This window comes from Aythya marila (genome assembly GCF_965140915.1).
Source record: "Aythya marila genome assembly, chromosome: 5".
Lineage (NCBI taxonomy): Eukaryota > Metazoa > Chordata > Aves > Anseriformes > Anatidae > Aythya > Aythya marila.
Genome location: NC_139046.1, coordinates 43,724,516 through 43,740,571, shown reverse-complemented (window position 1 = coordinate 43,740,571; position 16,056 = coordinate 43,724,516). Strand labels below are relative to the sequence as shown.

Genomic DNA, 16,056 nt, shown 5'->3' with positions numbered 1-16,056 from the left:
ATTTATACTATTTTGCTGCAATGTAATTAATAACCACAGTTTGCAGGTTGCTGATCACTTTTCAGAAACGGTTAAATGAACCTCCTGTTGTTTTTCATGGGAAGAAGTAGATTACACAACAAGAATCAGATCTGCAAAAGCACATTTTCCTTTCTTGGGTTCCAGTACTGTTCCCTCTCATACACTATGCAATTCTACCTCAGTAAGGAGCTGAACAGATTCAAGGCCTGTTTTGGAAAAGTCATAAGCAATTAATACTTGCAAAGGCTTGTTAATTACTTCCCAAAATAATAATTCCAGTACTTTGGTATTTAATTTCATCTCTGGATTAAATAAATGTATGTACGTTATATATCAATATAGGTATATACTTTTTAAAAAAAAGTTAATTGGTTTCAGAAACGTTACTGCATTTATTTTAACTCCACTGATTTGTTTGAATCTTTGATATTCCAAATTTTGTAGAATGCACCAAGTATCTACACCAAGTCTGCTCGTCTGTACTACTATGCATTTCCCTATGCCATTTTGGTGCTTCAAGGAAATTTTCCTTCTTTCCAGAAGTTGTAAAGATGCCTATTCTAATTTTAGCCCGCTAATGCTGGTTTCTCTTCATTGGCAGTTTTGCTTAATTCTTTTGATTCCTGCTTGACCAACTAAATGGAACTAACACTTGTTAAGTACCAGCTTTGATATCTTTTGTGTCAGCTTTTGTTTGTTACTGCTGTATCTGCTGTATTCCACGATGCACATGTAAATTTTGGATGAAATGATTCTTTGTTAAAGAACCTAAAATAAAAATACATCCCTCTCCCCCGCTTTTTTTATTAAGGAAGAAGAGGAGTATGAAACCAAAGGAGGACGTAGAAGAACATGGGATGATGATTATGTATTGAAACGACAGTTTTCTGCTTTGGTTCCTGCTTTTGACCCAAGACCTGGTCGTACTAATGTTCAACAAACAACTGATCTAGAAATCCCTCCACCAGGTATGCTGCCAAGACATATTTATGACATCTGATCCAGAGACTTACTGTTAAGGTCCTGTTAGGCTTCAGGGATCCTATCACTGTTAACCAATACAACATGCTTTTGTGTTTGTGTGACTTTTCTTTGTTTCAATGAGAGTTTCATTTGCCTTTGCATGTCCAAGCACTATTGAGGGAGAAGTAAACTAAGTGCTGTATAAAACATCCGTACTCATGAATTTAACTCAGATTGGCGATTAGATCTCTTGCTATGTCTGGTTCTACCTACAGGGAATAATTTGTGCGTTGAGCTGCCCAGAATAGCTTTGATCAGAAAGGATTTGTTGAAGCAATCCAAAAATATGGTGAGGGAAAAAGTAATAGAGTAACTGAGCAGTCTGTATGACCAGCAGCATAGCACATGATCTTGTTCCTTAGCTGATTCTTGTTCAACTCTGTAGGTGCAATCAGTATTCACAAAGAAAGGAATACATAGTTTAGGTTTATGTAGAAGTGAACCATTGTTGATTTTGGTGACCAGACAGGTGTAAATGTAATAGGAAGCACATGGATTTGCTTTGCGTAAGCAAAGAAGAATCCATGTGCTGTATAATATTAAAGAGGATGTAACCAAGACGTAAGGATCAACATGGATTCCAAAAACTGCTGTTAGCTTTTCTCACGTAGAGAAGTGTTATAATTATAGTACTTAGTTATAGCTTGTAGTTTTAACTCAGCATAGTCTCACTGGTAGGTGTGCAGGAAATCTCTACACTTTCTTATTGAACCACTTCATTAATGTTTAAGCCAACTTGCCATGCTTTATGTGTTTTGTATTAACATCTCAATTTTTCATGCGCAGGTACACCTCATTCAGAACTGTTGGAAGAGGTTGAGTGCATGCCTTCACCACGTTTAGCACTTACGTTGAAAGTTTCAGGTCTTGGAACAACTCGAGAAGTAGAACTGCCCCTAACAAACTTCCGATCTACCATCTTTTACTATGTACAGAAATTGTTACAGCTTTCCTGTAATGGCAATGTGAAATCTGACAAACTTAGACGTATTTGGGAGCCAACATACACGTAAGCTCACAAGTTTGTTATTCTTTAAAGAGAACACTGTGTGACTGATTAGGAAACAGGTATAAAACCATTTTAACCTGTTTTCCTCCTTTGCAGAAAACAATGCTAGAATTATTTTTTCTTGTATTTTTGTTAGAATGTTTGTATTGGTTTTAAAGCTAGTGCTTTGACTACTTCAAAACATAAAAAGTCATAACCTCTAAAGTTCAACTGTGATTTGTTCATAATATTTAAAAAGTCAAGCAGTTGACCAAGACAGCAGAACATAGCCTGTTCAGGGATCTGCTTGGAAGAATCCCACGGGCATAAAGTCCTAGAGAGAAAAGAAGGGTCCCAGGAGAACTGGCTAATTTCTTCTGTACTCAAGACCAGTCTGTCCCAGTGTGTGGCAGTTCAAGCAGAGGCAGTAAGAGACCATGCATGGATGAAGGAACTCCCAACAGAATTCACAACATAAAAAGGAAGCATTCAAATGATGTTAGAAGGGTCAAGTGACTCAGGAGAAATATAGAGACATAGGGCATGTTTGTATGGGGTAAGGAAAGCCAAAGTTGATCTGAAGTTGAATCTGGCAAGGGGCATAAAGGGCAACAGGTTAGGAAGTATTTAAAGAAGCAGGGCATACAAGTCCATGTGAACTGATGGGCATTCACCCACAAGTGCTGAAGGAGCAGGCTGCTTTTGAAAGGTCCTTGATTGTATTTTTGAAAAATTGTGAGAGATTTCTTAGGGCCAGAAGAAAGCAAATGTCACAACTATTCCCTGGACAGGCAAGGAGCTGAGGAACTACAGACTGGTTACCCTTTCCTTCATCTCTGGAAAGGTGATGGAGCAAACAGTGCTGGAAACCATTTTCAAAGAATGAAGGACAAAAAGGTTTTAAGGCTTTATGAAATGGAAATCATGCTTAACCAACCTGATAGCTTTCTACAATGAGATGGCTAGCTCAGTGTATGAGGGGAGGGCAGAGAATGTCATTTTCTTTGGCTTTAGTGAGGATTTTTGACAGTTTCTCCCATAACATCCTCATGAACAAATTGATTGGACTAGACAGTGAGGTGGTCAGAGAACTGCCTGAACTGCCAGGGTTGCAATCATCAGCATGAAGTCCAGCTAGAGATGGGTCATTAATGGTGTACCCCAGAGGTCACTACTCGGTTCAGTTCATTAATGAACTGTATGATGGGACAGAGTAAACCCTCAGCCAGCTCATAGGTGACGAACTGGGAGGAGTCACTGATACACCTGCCGGTTGTGCTGCGACTCCAATGGACCTCTGGGGAGACAGGAACCTCAGGAAGTTTCACAGAGGGAAAAGTCCAGCAGCTGGGGAAGAATAACTGCATGCATTGGCACAGGCTGGAAGGGAGCTTGACAGAGGGTCTTGGTAGACATCAAATGGAACGTGAGCTAACTATGCACTGTTGCAGCAAAGAAGGTCAGCAGCATCCTAGGCTTCATTAGGAAGAGCACTGCCAACAGTTTGAAGAAAATGATCTTTCCCCTCTACTCAGCACTGGTGAGAGGCATTTGAAATGCTGTGGCCAGTACTGGATGCCCTAGTACAAGAGACTTGGGACCAGGAGTAAGTTTAGCAAAGAGCAGGTAGGATGATTTAAGGGCCTGTAGCATTTGTCATGGGAAGAGTCTGAGAGATCTTGGACTGCCTGGGGGAAGAAAGGCTTGTGGGATCTTGTCAGTATGTGTGGATACCTGATGAGAGGAACTGAGAAAGATTTAGCAAGAGTTCTCTTTGTTGTGACAAGTGAAAGAAGAAGACATCAGCACAAATTGAAGTACAGAAAATTCCACATAATCAGAGAAATAATTCTAATTGCGAGGGAGATTGAACACTGAAACAAATTGTCCAGAGAGGTTGTAGAGTCATGCTCCCTGGAGATACTCAACACCAACCTAAGCAAGCTGCTCCAGGTGATGTTGCTTTGAGCAGGGGTATTGGACTAAGTCTCTTCCTAGCTTCAACTGCTCTCTCTACCCTCACTTGGCCTTACTTGCTTTACAGTAATAGACAGAAATTACAAGGCGATATTGTTGTGTGTGTGGAATCCATTTACTATACCAACATAATTTCTGTCATATCAGAAAATGACCATGTACAAAAACCAAGAACTTCAGTATTGTGGTTGCAGTTTTTTAACTTTGTACTTCAGATTTTTTCAGTGCTTCTGTGTTACAGCTAGCTAGTTGCCTTGTGTCCAAAAGTGTTCTGTAACGAAACTATCTTTTAGTCAAAAAGCACTAGAAATAGTTGTAAATGCGTGTATCTCCCAAGTTCATAAACAGCAAATGACTGTAGAAATGGCAGCTTTCAAAGAGTTGGTGCATGTGTAATACAGATTCTAAAGCAGGGTTGGGAAATCTGCACAATAAAGACGGTTTGATTACTCAAACCTCACTTAAAGAAACTGTTATCTTGAAAAGCATTTAATTCATACAGAGCATGAAAATTATATACACATTTAAGAGCTTTGCTGGATCAGGGTATACCAGATGTTCTTTAAAGTGAATATCAGCTGTTACTGCTTTTTTACACTGTTACCTCAATGTCATTGATGTCTAACATCTCAATGTGTCACTTCAGAATTTAGAGAACATGCTGTGAGTATGAAATATTAACTTCTTGTTTTAATATGTAGGATCATGTACAGAGAAATGAAGGATTCTGATAAAGAGAAAGAAAATGGAAAAATGGTAAGACTTGCTTTTATGCCTTTGTGTATGTTGTTATGGCTGTTTAAACAAAAGCAAAACAAGAATTATCGCAGTTTTTGAAAAGCTACATTAAAAAAACTAACAGTTTTCAATTAGCTAAAGGATATGAGTGAGTGTATTTGTTAATGCATGTTTCCTTACAGTATGTAATGCATGTGTAATCTTTAAGACTTTACAATCAGGAAAAACCAACATTTGTTGGTTCCTGTTGTAGGGTTGCTGGTCAGTAGAGCATGTGGAGCAGTACCTTGGCACTGATGAATTACCAAAGAATGACTTGATAACCTACCTGCAGAAGAATGCAGACTCAGCTTTCCTGCGCCACTGGAAATTAACCGGCACTAATAAAAGTATTAGGAAAAACAGAAATTGTTCCCAGCTCATAGCTGCATACAAGGTATATGTCTGCATCCAAGTTTTTTTGTTTGTTTGTTTTTGTTTTGTTTTGTTTTTAAATATTATTATGTTTGGCTGTATGCTTTTATTTTTGCAGCTTTAAAGGTGCTTGTAAAGGGGTGGGAGGGAGAGGGTATAATGTAGATAGCAAACTTGAAAGTTCACAATATCAAGTTTAGTTTTTACTGTTTTTTTGTTTGTTTGTTTTTTAAATGTTAAATATAGTTGTGTTAGTGCATTTGAATCATGATTTGAGCTATCTACAACTGAACTAAATATTCAGGTTAAACACAGCAACCGTTCTGATTTTTTTAAATCATTGACTTGGAGCACATAGTCATAATGACTGTGACATGCAGTTTTCATTTATTTATTTTTTTTTTCCCACAGGATTTTTGTGAACATGGATCAAAATCTGGATTAAGCCAGGGAGCCATTTCTACTCTTCAAAATTCTGATATCCTTAGTTTGGCAAAGGAGCAACCTCAGGCAAAAGCTGGCAGTGGGCAGAACTCCTGTGGAGTAGAAGATGTTCTGCAGTTACTTCGCATTTTGTATATAGTTGCCAGTGACCCTTACACAGCACGAACTGCTCAAGAAGGTATGTGCATTAAATAGCAGGGTTTCTTAAATGTTCTAATGAACACAAAGTAAGGGAAAACTTTTTCTTTGCATTTCAGAAGGAGATGAGCATCCTCAGTTTAACTTTCCACCAGATGAATTCACAAGCAAAAAAATTACTACAAAGATTCTGCAGCAGATTGAGGTATCATATTATGCATAGTCTGTATAGATAATATTGTTTTTAAGACTCTTCCTTACTTTGACTGTTTGGAATTATTAGCTTTTTTGCCATTTTGACTTCTGAATTGTTTCATGCAGTATATATTTCCTTATATTTTGAATGAATAAATGCTCTAAGAATGGACTAGTCTGAATAAAGACATACTGAGGAATGGTGTAGTTATGGAGAATAATTTTTTTTATCCTAATTGAGACAGTTGTTTTTAAGTGACAGCAGTTATGTTCCCCAACATAGGCCTTGATATATGTGAAGTTTGTATGATTTAGTTTGTCTAACTAACTGTAAAATCCTCTGCAGGTTAAGGAAAGTTCTTACCAGTTTACTGTAAACGTTTTTATTTGCATTAGGCACTACCTAGACTATCTTGGTTGACATATAGTCAACTTAATCTGACTCAAACTTCAATGTTCATTCTAATGAGCTGGTGGATACAGAATAATGAGGGGACTTAATGAGACACTACCAAGTATTTGCTTTGGTCTATATGACTTACATATGGACTCCATAGGTGTCAAACTTCCTGAAACTCACCATCACAATTGCAAATTTTCCTGGTTTAATTAACAGCAGCTCTTTGTCCACTAGCAAAAACCTGAAGTTTTCAAATTGAAAATCCCAAATGGAACAGGAGTATTATTATGATATGCGATAACTGAGTAAATGTCATCATGAAGTTATTGCTACAATCCTGTAACCTCCAGTCCCTGAGTAGAGGGTGGGGGGAGGATTCCAAGGGAGTTGTTTGGTGTCGTGTCTTCCATGCACATGCACCCTCGGGTAAGGTTTGGGGATATGGAGTTATGCAAATGAAATTTACTGAAAACAGTGGCAGTTACTGTTTTGTTTGTTTTTCTCGTTTTGTTCTAAGCTATAAATGCATTTTTCTGTGTGCTTTACAAAATATACCTCTATACTGTTAAATTTACCCTCTATACTGTTAAAATGTTCTTGTATTGCAATAAAATAGAACAGATTTGGGACCTATTTGAAAGATGAGGTTTACCACAAAACAGGTTTGACTTTGGAATTTAACTACAAAATATTGCATAGTTTAGCTTCTTGCTGTTAGATACTCTTTAAATGCTATTCTTTTTAAAATGACAGATTTAAGATGTCAGCCCTTTAAGTAAACTAGTCTGCTTCCTTTATGTAGTCTGAAACTTGTCAAGAAACCAGAATAGTTTGTTACTATTTATTACGCTTTTTGGGAATGAGCAGATTTCTTTGGAACTGTGGTCAGATAGGCTCCACTTACAGAACCATATTTTTCCTTTTACTTCTGCACCAAACATTGCTGTATGTAGTGTATTTATGTGTCTGCTTGCTGATGTGACAAATGCAACTAACTGTATCAGAGATCACAAGGATTCCAATGTGTACAGATTCAGAGCTTTAAAAAAGACATTTAGAAAACTTGGTATCAGTCAGATGCACTAAAAAAAAGATTAAAGAGGTAGTTCTTCACTAGGTAGGGTTTTTCTTCAGGTAGTAGGTTTTTTAATAGGTTTTCTTTAATAAAGATTTAAAGATAAATATCCTCAACTTGCTCAGTTCTTCTTTGTGTACTTTTTGAGGTTCTTTTGTTACAGTTAAGTTCCCCTAATTGTTCATTTAAAAAAAAAAGTTCAGTTTTTCATGTTCTTTTGAAGACTGTTTAGACACACAAATATCATTGTAGTAGTAATTTCTGCAGTATTTTTTGTTACACTTGTATTTTAGAAAGGACTATGGTAATATTTCCCTATAGCTTATCTTTATTACCACTGAATTTCTTTTGGTGTTTTCCAGTGTTGAAGAGGTATTTAATCACTTTTGGGCAAAATTCAGAAGTAATTCTCTCCAGATAATGGTAGACCCATAGTGTTAGTGTGTATCCTAGAGATTTAGTACAGTTCTTAACGTATGTGCCAAAGCATACTGTGTCCGCTCGCAAGTACTAGAAACTTGAACTTCTTGTTCAGAGTGTTTGAAAGAAAAAAAAAAAAGTGATGATTGCTGAGAAGGAAGAAACTTGCTAGAAACCTGCTCAAATACAGGTGGAAACCTGGCATGGGCATCTTGGGTGTCTATTTACTTAGTTACAAACTTGTTAGGGCAATCTGAGTGTAATATTAAAAACAATTTTTATTTTTTTTCTTTCTTCTTTTAAAATACAGGAACCCTTGGCACTAGCAAGTGGAGCTTTGCCAGACTGGTGTGAGCAGCTAACAAGCAAGTGTCCTTTCTTAATTCCATTTGAAACCAGACAGTTGTACTTCACATGCACAGCATTTGGAGCATCAAGGTAAACAAACAAAAACAAAAACAGGAAAAAACACCTGTCAGACTGCTTTTTTTTTTTTTAAATACCTTTTTGAATTAGTAATTCACAGGAGGATGTTACTGGAACAAGATTCCAAATATGAAGCATTGTAGGTAGGTAGGCAGGAAAAAAGGGAAGATGCTGGGAAACTTCAGAACTTTCAGATGCTTGAAACATTTCTTGTTCATTGTGTTAGAAGTTCATGATGAGTAGCAGCCTGTCTTCTGTTTGATGTTCTCCAGGCGTTTTCCTTTGAAGAAGTTTGATTTATTATTATTTTTTTTTAAGCTTCTTAACTGAACACTTGATTGTGTGACTCTAGCTAGGTGGCTGTATTGGGCAATAGATAATTCAACTGGGTTGCAGTCTATTACATAACGTACTAAGAAACAAAAATAAAAAAGCTTTCCTAATAGCTGTGAATTGTTTTCTGAAAACATACACCAAAGCACGTATCTTCTATTTTTTTTATTTAGTACAGTGGTTTGATGATTATTCCTTCATTTATTTTTACTTAGCTTAGTCAGACAAAACAGCCAACAGATGGTAGATTATTGCTGCATAGATGACAATACGTATGAGAATTTTGAACTTTGATTTCATGTAAGTACTGTTACTAGAGGCAGCTGCTCTTGCTTGATTGATGCGGGTCTTTTGGAGAGGGACAAAGCACCCTCATAATCCCTATAACAGTAGTAACATGGTGGATTTTTTTAAGTTGACTTTTTTATACTTTTTTTATACTGTTACCAGTTTTTATAACTTAGTCGTTCACGTATAAAATAACACTATTCTTCGCCTTTGGTTCTATGTTTCTTTAAGTATGCAAGTAAATTTTGCTGTAACATTGGTAGACATCCAAGTTTTAAACATCTGTTTTGTGTTGTGTTTTATTTTTCTAGAGCGATTGTCTGGCTACAGAACAGACGTGAAGCCACCGTTGAAAGGACAAGGACAACAAGCACAGTGCGACGTGATGATCCAGGAGAATTCAGAGTTGGACGCCTGAAGCACGAAAGAGTGAAAGTTCCGCGAGGTGATTCCCTGATGGAATGGGCAGAAAATGTCATGCAGATTCATGCAGACAGAAAATCTGTTCTAGAGGTAAAGCATATCTGCCTAGCAGAGTGAGGTTAGGTAGCTATTTCTAATTCCAGTATATGGAATATCCTGTTGCATAACCAACACTGATCTTTTCATTAGAATTTTCTTTTATTATTAACGTTCCTTATGTTTTTAATAGGTTGAATTTTTAGGTGAGGAAGGAACAGGCCTGGGTCCTACCTTGGAATTTTATGCATTGGTAGCAGCAGAATTTCAGCGGACAGATTTGGGAGCTTGGCTTTGTGATGATGATTTTCCAGATGATGAGTCTCGGCAGGTATATATATGTTTGCATTTTTAACTGTTAGTGTACAAAACTTCTGTAAAAGAAAAATGAGCTAGATGGGCAGGAAGGGAAGAACACATGGTCAGTGAGCAGCTGCTCTCCATGGTCAAGAATGACCACAATGTTCCACAGCTGTCTTTCTCACCTGTTTTCTTTTTAATATAGAAGTATAGTATAATAAATTAAACAGCACAATTGTAAAATTAAATTCACCCTTAACAATGTTATCTTTTTTTTTTTCTCCCATCTCTTAAATCAGGTTGATATTGGTGGTGGATTAAAACCCCCTGGCTACTATGTACAGCGATCGTGTGGACTCTTCACAGCACCATTCCCACAAGACAGTGATGAACTTGAAAGAATAACAAAACTCTTTCATTTCCTTGGAATTTTCTTGGCTAAATGCATTCAGGACAACAGACTTGTGGATTTACCCATTTCTAAGCCTTTTTTTAAACTCATGTGTATGGGAGACATTAAAAGTAACATGAGTAAGTTGATATATGAATCACGGGGTGACAGAGACTTGCACTGTACTGAAAGTCAGTCAGAGGCTTCCACGGAAGAAGGGCATGATTCCTTGTCAGTGGGCAGTCTGGAAGAAGACTCCAAATCGGAATTTATTCTTGATCCACCAAAACCTAAACCTCCTGCGTGGTTTAATGGAATTTTAACATGGGAAGACTTTGAATTAATAAATCCACATAGAGCTAGGTTTCTAAAAGAAATTAAGGACCTTGCAATTAAAAGGCGTCAAATTTTAAGCAACAAAAGTCTGTCAGAAGATGAAAAAAATACAAAGCTACAGGAATTAATGCTGAAGAACCCATCAGGTTCTGGACCCCCACTTAGTATAGAGGATTTAGGGTAAGAATTCTTGAATTTATAAATATGCAAACAGTGTTGTATTACATGCAAATGTTACCAACGTTACCATGTTTAATTAAAAATGAAGATTTATTTGTTTTAAATAATATTGTTGGGGAAAGGTGCAATCATTAGAGGTGCAGCAAAATCCAGCTTGCTCTGAGTAGGTATATTCTTATTCTGTACTTTGAGAGTTTTTCCTTCTCATTCATTGTTCTTTTTTATTATTTCAACTTAAATGTGGCTGCACTGTGATGTCATTATGACTGTAGAAACACCCAAATATCCGTGAAGATCTTTACAAATATGTGAATCAGTAGGTTTGTTATTGCAACTGTTGACATTTATTAAGTCTTCTGAGGAGTTTTAAAGAGGACAGATTGAGAAATTTGGGCAATTCTTCTGAAGTTTGGGATTGTGTTAATAGACACACAGTGCAGTGTTTGGAGACTATGTTAAGCAGAAGATTTCCTAAAGGTCAGTAAATGTTAAAGAAACAAAAAAATACTGGTGTGAACGTGGGTAGGGATGTTATCTTTTGTAGTTCTGAATTATTTCTTTTGAAACGCTGGTTCTTCTACCATTAATATTACTCATTAAAATGATCTTGTGCCACAGGGATTGCATAGTTAAGGTTCAGTAATTGCTTATGGCCTTGCTGACTTCTGGGTGACACGAGAAAGAATGCAAGTAGCACTGTTGAAGGGCCCAAATGTCTAATATGTTAAGTGGCCCTGTAACTGTTACTGTCGGGAATTCATATAAAGAGTTATTTGAGACTACTTGAGCAGTTTAATTGAGTTCACAGTTTTGAAGCTGATTAACAATGCCAAACTGTAAGATGTTTTTGGTAGTATTCAAAACCAAATAAGCCGTGGGTGAATACACACATGCATAGCGTAGACATGAACCACTGTTTGCATAGTGCGTCACTGACTGTAGTTTGCTACCATGGTGTGACTATTCAGATATGTACTAAATGATCCACAAACAGTGTTTGGAAGTAGAGGGGAAGGGAAGGTTGTAGTTCATAAATCTGGTGTATTTGTAAAAGCAGTAGCAAACTTGCTTCCAGTTAGTAACTGTCTTCCTGTTTTGAAGTTTAAATTTTCAGTTTTGCCCTTCGTCCAAAGTATATGGGTTTACAGCTGTGGATCTGAAACCAGGTGGTGAAGATGAGGTAAGGAAAGAACCTACCTTCAGAAATCTCAGCAGTAATTCTAATGCAGAATGAAGTCTTATGGTACTTGTGTTGTTTTTGCAGACTGTCACAATGGATAATGCAGAGGAGTACGTAGATCTCATGTTTGACTTCTGTATGCATACTGGTATACAGAAACAGATGGAGGCATTCCGAGGTAATTTTCATTATGGCAGAATATATGTGTGTATTTAGGTGGAATCAGTGGTGTTCTGGGTATCCTGGTTTAAAGTAGTAGCTTAGAATGGCTTTGAAACACAAACTTTTAAATTAAGGATGTAGCAGGTAAGAGATGCACTTCATAGCATTGCATTACTTATGCCATTGTTAACCTTGAAAAGATTCTTTGTTCATTGATTAAGAAATTGTTGGTTGATTCTGATTTGATTGAAGTACAATTGAAATGCTTATGTTATTTTTATAAACATTCTTTTGACTTGCATGTATAACTGTGTCTTGTATAAATTAAAGATGGCTTCAATAGAGTCTTCCCAATGGAGAAGCTGAGTTCCTTCAGCCACGAAGAAGTTCAGATGATTCTTTGTGGAAATCAGTCGCCTTCTTGGGCAGCAGAGGATATCATCAATTATACGGAACCTAAGCTGGGATATACACGAGACAGGTAATTGCAGTCTAAGTGATTTAAAAATAGTAGCTAAAAGACGCATGATATGCAAAAATGTCCAGAATGTTTCTTAGATGGAAAAAGCCAAATTGCTCTTCAGCCAGTATTAACCCCAACTAATTGCCATACCTATATGAAATAGTTATATACATTGCAACAGACAGAAGGTACTTAGGGTCTTTGTGATGAGAGGAATTTAAAAAAAAAAAAAAATTAAAAAAAAAAAAAAAGAAGTATTAAAATGTCAAAACCTAGTCAAAGTAGAAGGGCAGCTAACTCATACAAGCTACTAAGAAGTAGCGCTTCAGGGTTTTGACTTCAAGCTACTAAGAAGTAGCGCTTCAGGGTTTTGACTTCTGTCTGTGGTGGTAGTTACAACTTCAATTGGGTATTCTTGGTATTTGTCTTTTTTCTTATTTTTCTCTTCAAGTGTAGTTAAAACAAAAAATGTACTGTGGGCAAAAAATATACTTGGGATTGCCTATTGGGAAGTGGTCTTGGTAGTTTGTTAGTTCAGGTGTTTTTTTATTATTTTTTTATTTTTCTCCTGCTTCTTGTCATGTTTGGTAGCTAGCTGTGAAGTACAAATTACTTTTGGAACTGTGTTAGTGTAAGTATGATGCGAAGGATTCTAGTCAGTCCAAGATGCTGTGCAGAGGGATTCTTCTACTTACCCTGCCCTGCATACAAAGATGCAGCTGAGATGTGGTTCCTGATACCTGAGGGCATGTTGTGGCAAGCAGTGCTTTCTTCATACGTACCCCATCCTCCTGCTTGTTCCTTGGGCTGGTATAGATGAAAGCAGTGGTATCTGGAGGATTCTGTGAAGTTCTGTTCTAGTCTGTTACATTTTTTGTATTTTTCTGCGTGATGGTCTTCAGCAGGATAGAAATGAAATTATACATAAATGGAAGTGGTGCATGAAAGGTCTTAAGATTAGTCAGTCTTCTTAGGATAGGTCTGAGTTCTGTCTACTTCTCTAACGCTTCTTAGAGAAAATACCCAAATAACACTTGAGGATAAGTATGAAGAAAATTTACCTACCTGCATTTTTCTGTGTAATGTTCAGCAAGGAGATTAAAGAAGTATTTTTACATGCTTTGTGGTGGTTCTGTTCTTATCTTACTACTACTGAACAGGCACTGGAGGCTTACAGTGACTACGTAGATTTTACTAAAGGTGCTTTACAAAAAAAGCAACTTACCATGGAATTGCCATCTTAACTGATTTTTTTAATTTATTTTAAGCCCCGGATTCCTTCGGTTTGTGAGAGTTCTGTGTGGTATGTCTTCAGATGAAAGAAAGGCTTTCCTCCAGTTCACCACTGGCTGCTCAACACTCCCGCCAGGAGGACTGGCAAACCTACATCCCCGGCTCACTGTTGTACGCAAGGTATGGGTTCTGCAGGTTACCTCTTAAACCAACCATTCTGGCTTTTGAATGTAGTCCTCGCTACATTAAGAAAAAATACTATTTTTCTTTCCTTTTCTAATTCGTACCACTGTGCTGAGTTTTCAGTACTAGCTTCTGTTTCAGGTCTGTTCTGTGACATCATAATTGATTACAAAGGTTTTCATATACATAAAAAAGATAAATTTATAAGTTGGTCTGTAGGTTTCCTGATGCCACTGTTTTGTGGCTCGTTGGTGTTACATACATGTCATAAATTTAAAGGACCTTAAGCTTTTAACTTCTAAAGGAAGTATTGTGAAGAAGTGCAGTATCAATTGTTGTTCCTTTATCTCAGGTTGATGCTACAGATGCAAGTTATCCATCTGTGAATACGTGTGTCCATTACCTGAAGTTGCCTGAGTATTCTTCTGAGGAGATCATGAGGGAGCGTCTGCTGGCTGCTACCATGGAGAAAGGCTTCCATCTCAACTGAGTTGCTGACTGCAATACGGGACACAAGGAAGTGTTTTTTGATACTAGTGAAGCCTCTTGTGTTTGTGTGCAAAAAATATGATCTCCACGCTGTGCTCTGACGAGACTTGCCTTTTTTCACCTGTGAGGCTTTAGGAACATGTGGAATAAGTTTGTTAGCTGCTAATGACAAAACAAATCCTTGTAACTACACAGCCAGCAAGAAATTGGCACAGAACACTGTGTGATGCTTCAAGGGCTTGCACAACTGGAAATTAAGGTGGTTCTGTTTGACTGTTCCAAAGAACAGATCATCAGATTTTCAGTGTTCACTGATACAAATTTCTAACAGTGTATTTGTGTAAAGTTTGTCATTTAATACCTTGTACACTACAGTTGCCGTCACTGATCCCTGTTTTGCTGGCTTTAAGCTAACTGGTCAGAAACTTGCTTCCTTAAAACTTAGAGTTAATGGGCATCTCCAGCTTTTTCTTTTTTAATGGTGCCTGCACTATTGGAGTATTTTAGTGGGTTTTTGCATATAATCATGCACAACCTTTTTTTTTTTCTTTCAAGTGGGAATATATTTTGATTTCTCAAATGCCCTGCTATAAAGATCAAATCCTTAAGTGTGTTTGTGCAGCTCAACAATAAAGCTATTACAAAAAACACTGGTTCCTAGTGCAAGGCACACTTAAAGCAAGTTTTACTTTTGGTTGTATTTTCTTTGTATATTATAAACATTTATTTAACTTGTTGCAGTTTGAAGTTTAAAAACAACAAAACACCCCATGTGTAAGCTCAACAGTAATCATTAAAATGTTTGCAACATATAAAGTTGTCGCCTCTGAATAATTCATTAATATTTCTTATGTTATTGAGACTATGTATGTTTTCTGAACAGTCTCTCTCACTTTTTTCAAGATTTAAAAGAATTACATGGCAATAATTGCTCTCTCTAACTTGCCTCTGTACTCAACTCCTTCAAAATTATTTAGAGCAACTTCTTAAGAAGTAGTCTGGCAATGGTAACCTTGCATGTGGCAGATTTTGGTGCTTGTGCTTTTCAGAGGGTCCACGTGGCCTGAGGTTTTCATTCTTTATTACATTGGAGTGAAAACTGGGTCACACGTTGCAGCTGATTCAGCCTTACTTGAGATGCATTGCCTGTCTTAGGCTTGTCATGTGGTGGGATATTTATTGGTGGAAAACGGCTCATGGTAAGACAAAGCAAGTAAGCTTTTGATGTATATGTGTCTTTAAAGATATTTAAGTAGTTGTTTTCAAAAAAAAAAAAAAAAAAAAAGGCAAAAATAGTATTTTAGTTGAATCTGTGTGGCAAGCTTTGTTCTGTGCCAGTTCTCTTTGGTAATAGCTTTTGCTTGGACCACGGCTGGGGAGAGCCTTGCCAAAATAGTCTGCCTCAAATACAAATCGGGGAGATGCCAGATTTCTTTTCATAGCCTGATATTTATAGGACTTTACAGGCATCTTCGTTGAAATTTCCACAATGCATAATTGAAGGGGAGTCTCCATTCCCCGCACTCCTGTGACTGTTGTGCTTCAGCCCAATGGTTGCATAAATGTAGTGCCTGCTCCAGATCTGGCGTGAACTTGTGCTACATGTGGCGTTATTTAAAGCTACCTCATCCAGAAAAGCTGGTTACCAGTATAGGCACCCCAGGTGGTCTGGAGGCAGTGCTCTGACTCCAGCCTGACCTGGGGTCAGCAACAGTGGGAGAGGGAAGTGGCCTGAGGAGTGGGTGTTGGAATTAGGATTTCATGAACCTGATGAACCCAGCACCCTTTCTCTTCCAATTA

The 16,056-nt window shown here is 37.4% G+C and overlaps 1 protein-coding gene across 12 annotated transcripts in view; it reads left to right on the top strand.

Annotated features, from left to right (window-relative positions):
* The window catches only part of HECTD1 (HECT domain E3 ubiquitin protein ligase 1), a 65,256-nt gene extending 49,226 nt beyond the window's left edge, over window positions 1-16,030 (top strand). For 3 of the 12 annotated variants that reach the window (XM_082761323.1, XM_082761330.1, XM_082761319.1), the window contains exons 29-43: window positions 833-989; window positions 1,831-2,053; window positions 4,711-4,765; window positions 5,001-5,183; window positions 5,573-5,783; window positions 5,863-5,948; window positions 8,144-8,271; window positions 9,192-9,393; window positions 9,533-9,670; window positions 9,939-10,546; window positions 11,648-11,726; window positions 11,811-11,904; window positions 12,219-12,369; window positions 13,620-13,764; window positions 14,120-16,028. In XM_082761323.1, coding sequence (XP_082617449.1) covers window positions 833-989; window positions 1,831-2,053; window positions 4,711-4,765; window positions 5,001-5,183; window positions 5,573-5,783; window positions 5,863-5,948; window positions 8,144-8,271; window positions 9,192-9,393; window positions 9,533-9,670; window positions 9,939-10,546; window positions 11,648-11,726; window positions 11,811-11,904; window positions 12,219-12,369; window positions 13,620-13,764; window positions 14,120-14,257 — 2,598 coding nt within the window. In that variant the 3' untranslated portion in view covers window positions 14,258-16,028. Of the gene's footprint in view, window positions 1-832; window positions 990-1,830; window positions 2,054-4,710; window positions 4,766-5,000; window positions 5,184-5,572; window positions 5,784-5,862; window positions 5,949-8,143; window positions 8,272-9,191; window positions 9,394-9,532; window positions 9,671-9,938; window positions 10,547-11,647; window positions 11,727-11,810; window positions 11,905-12,218; window positions 12,370-13,619; window positions 13,765-14,119 lie in introns of all 12 variants that reach the window. The other 9 variants (XM_082761326.1, XM_082761325.1, XM_082761324.1 and 6 more) reach the window with 6 other exon arrangements.
* Window positions 16,031-16,056: the final 26 nt, after the last annotated feature.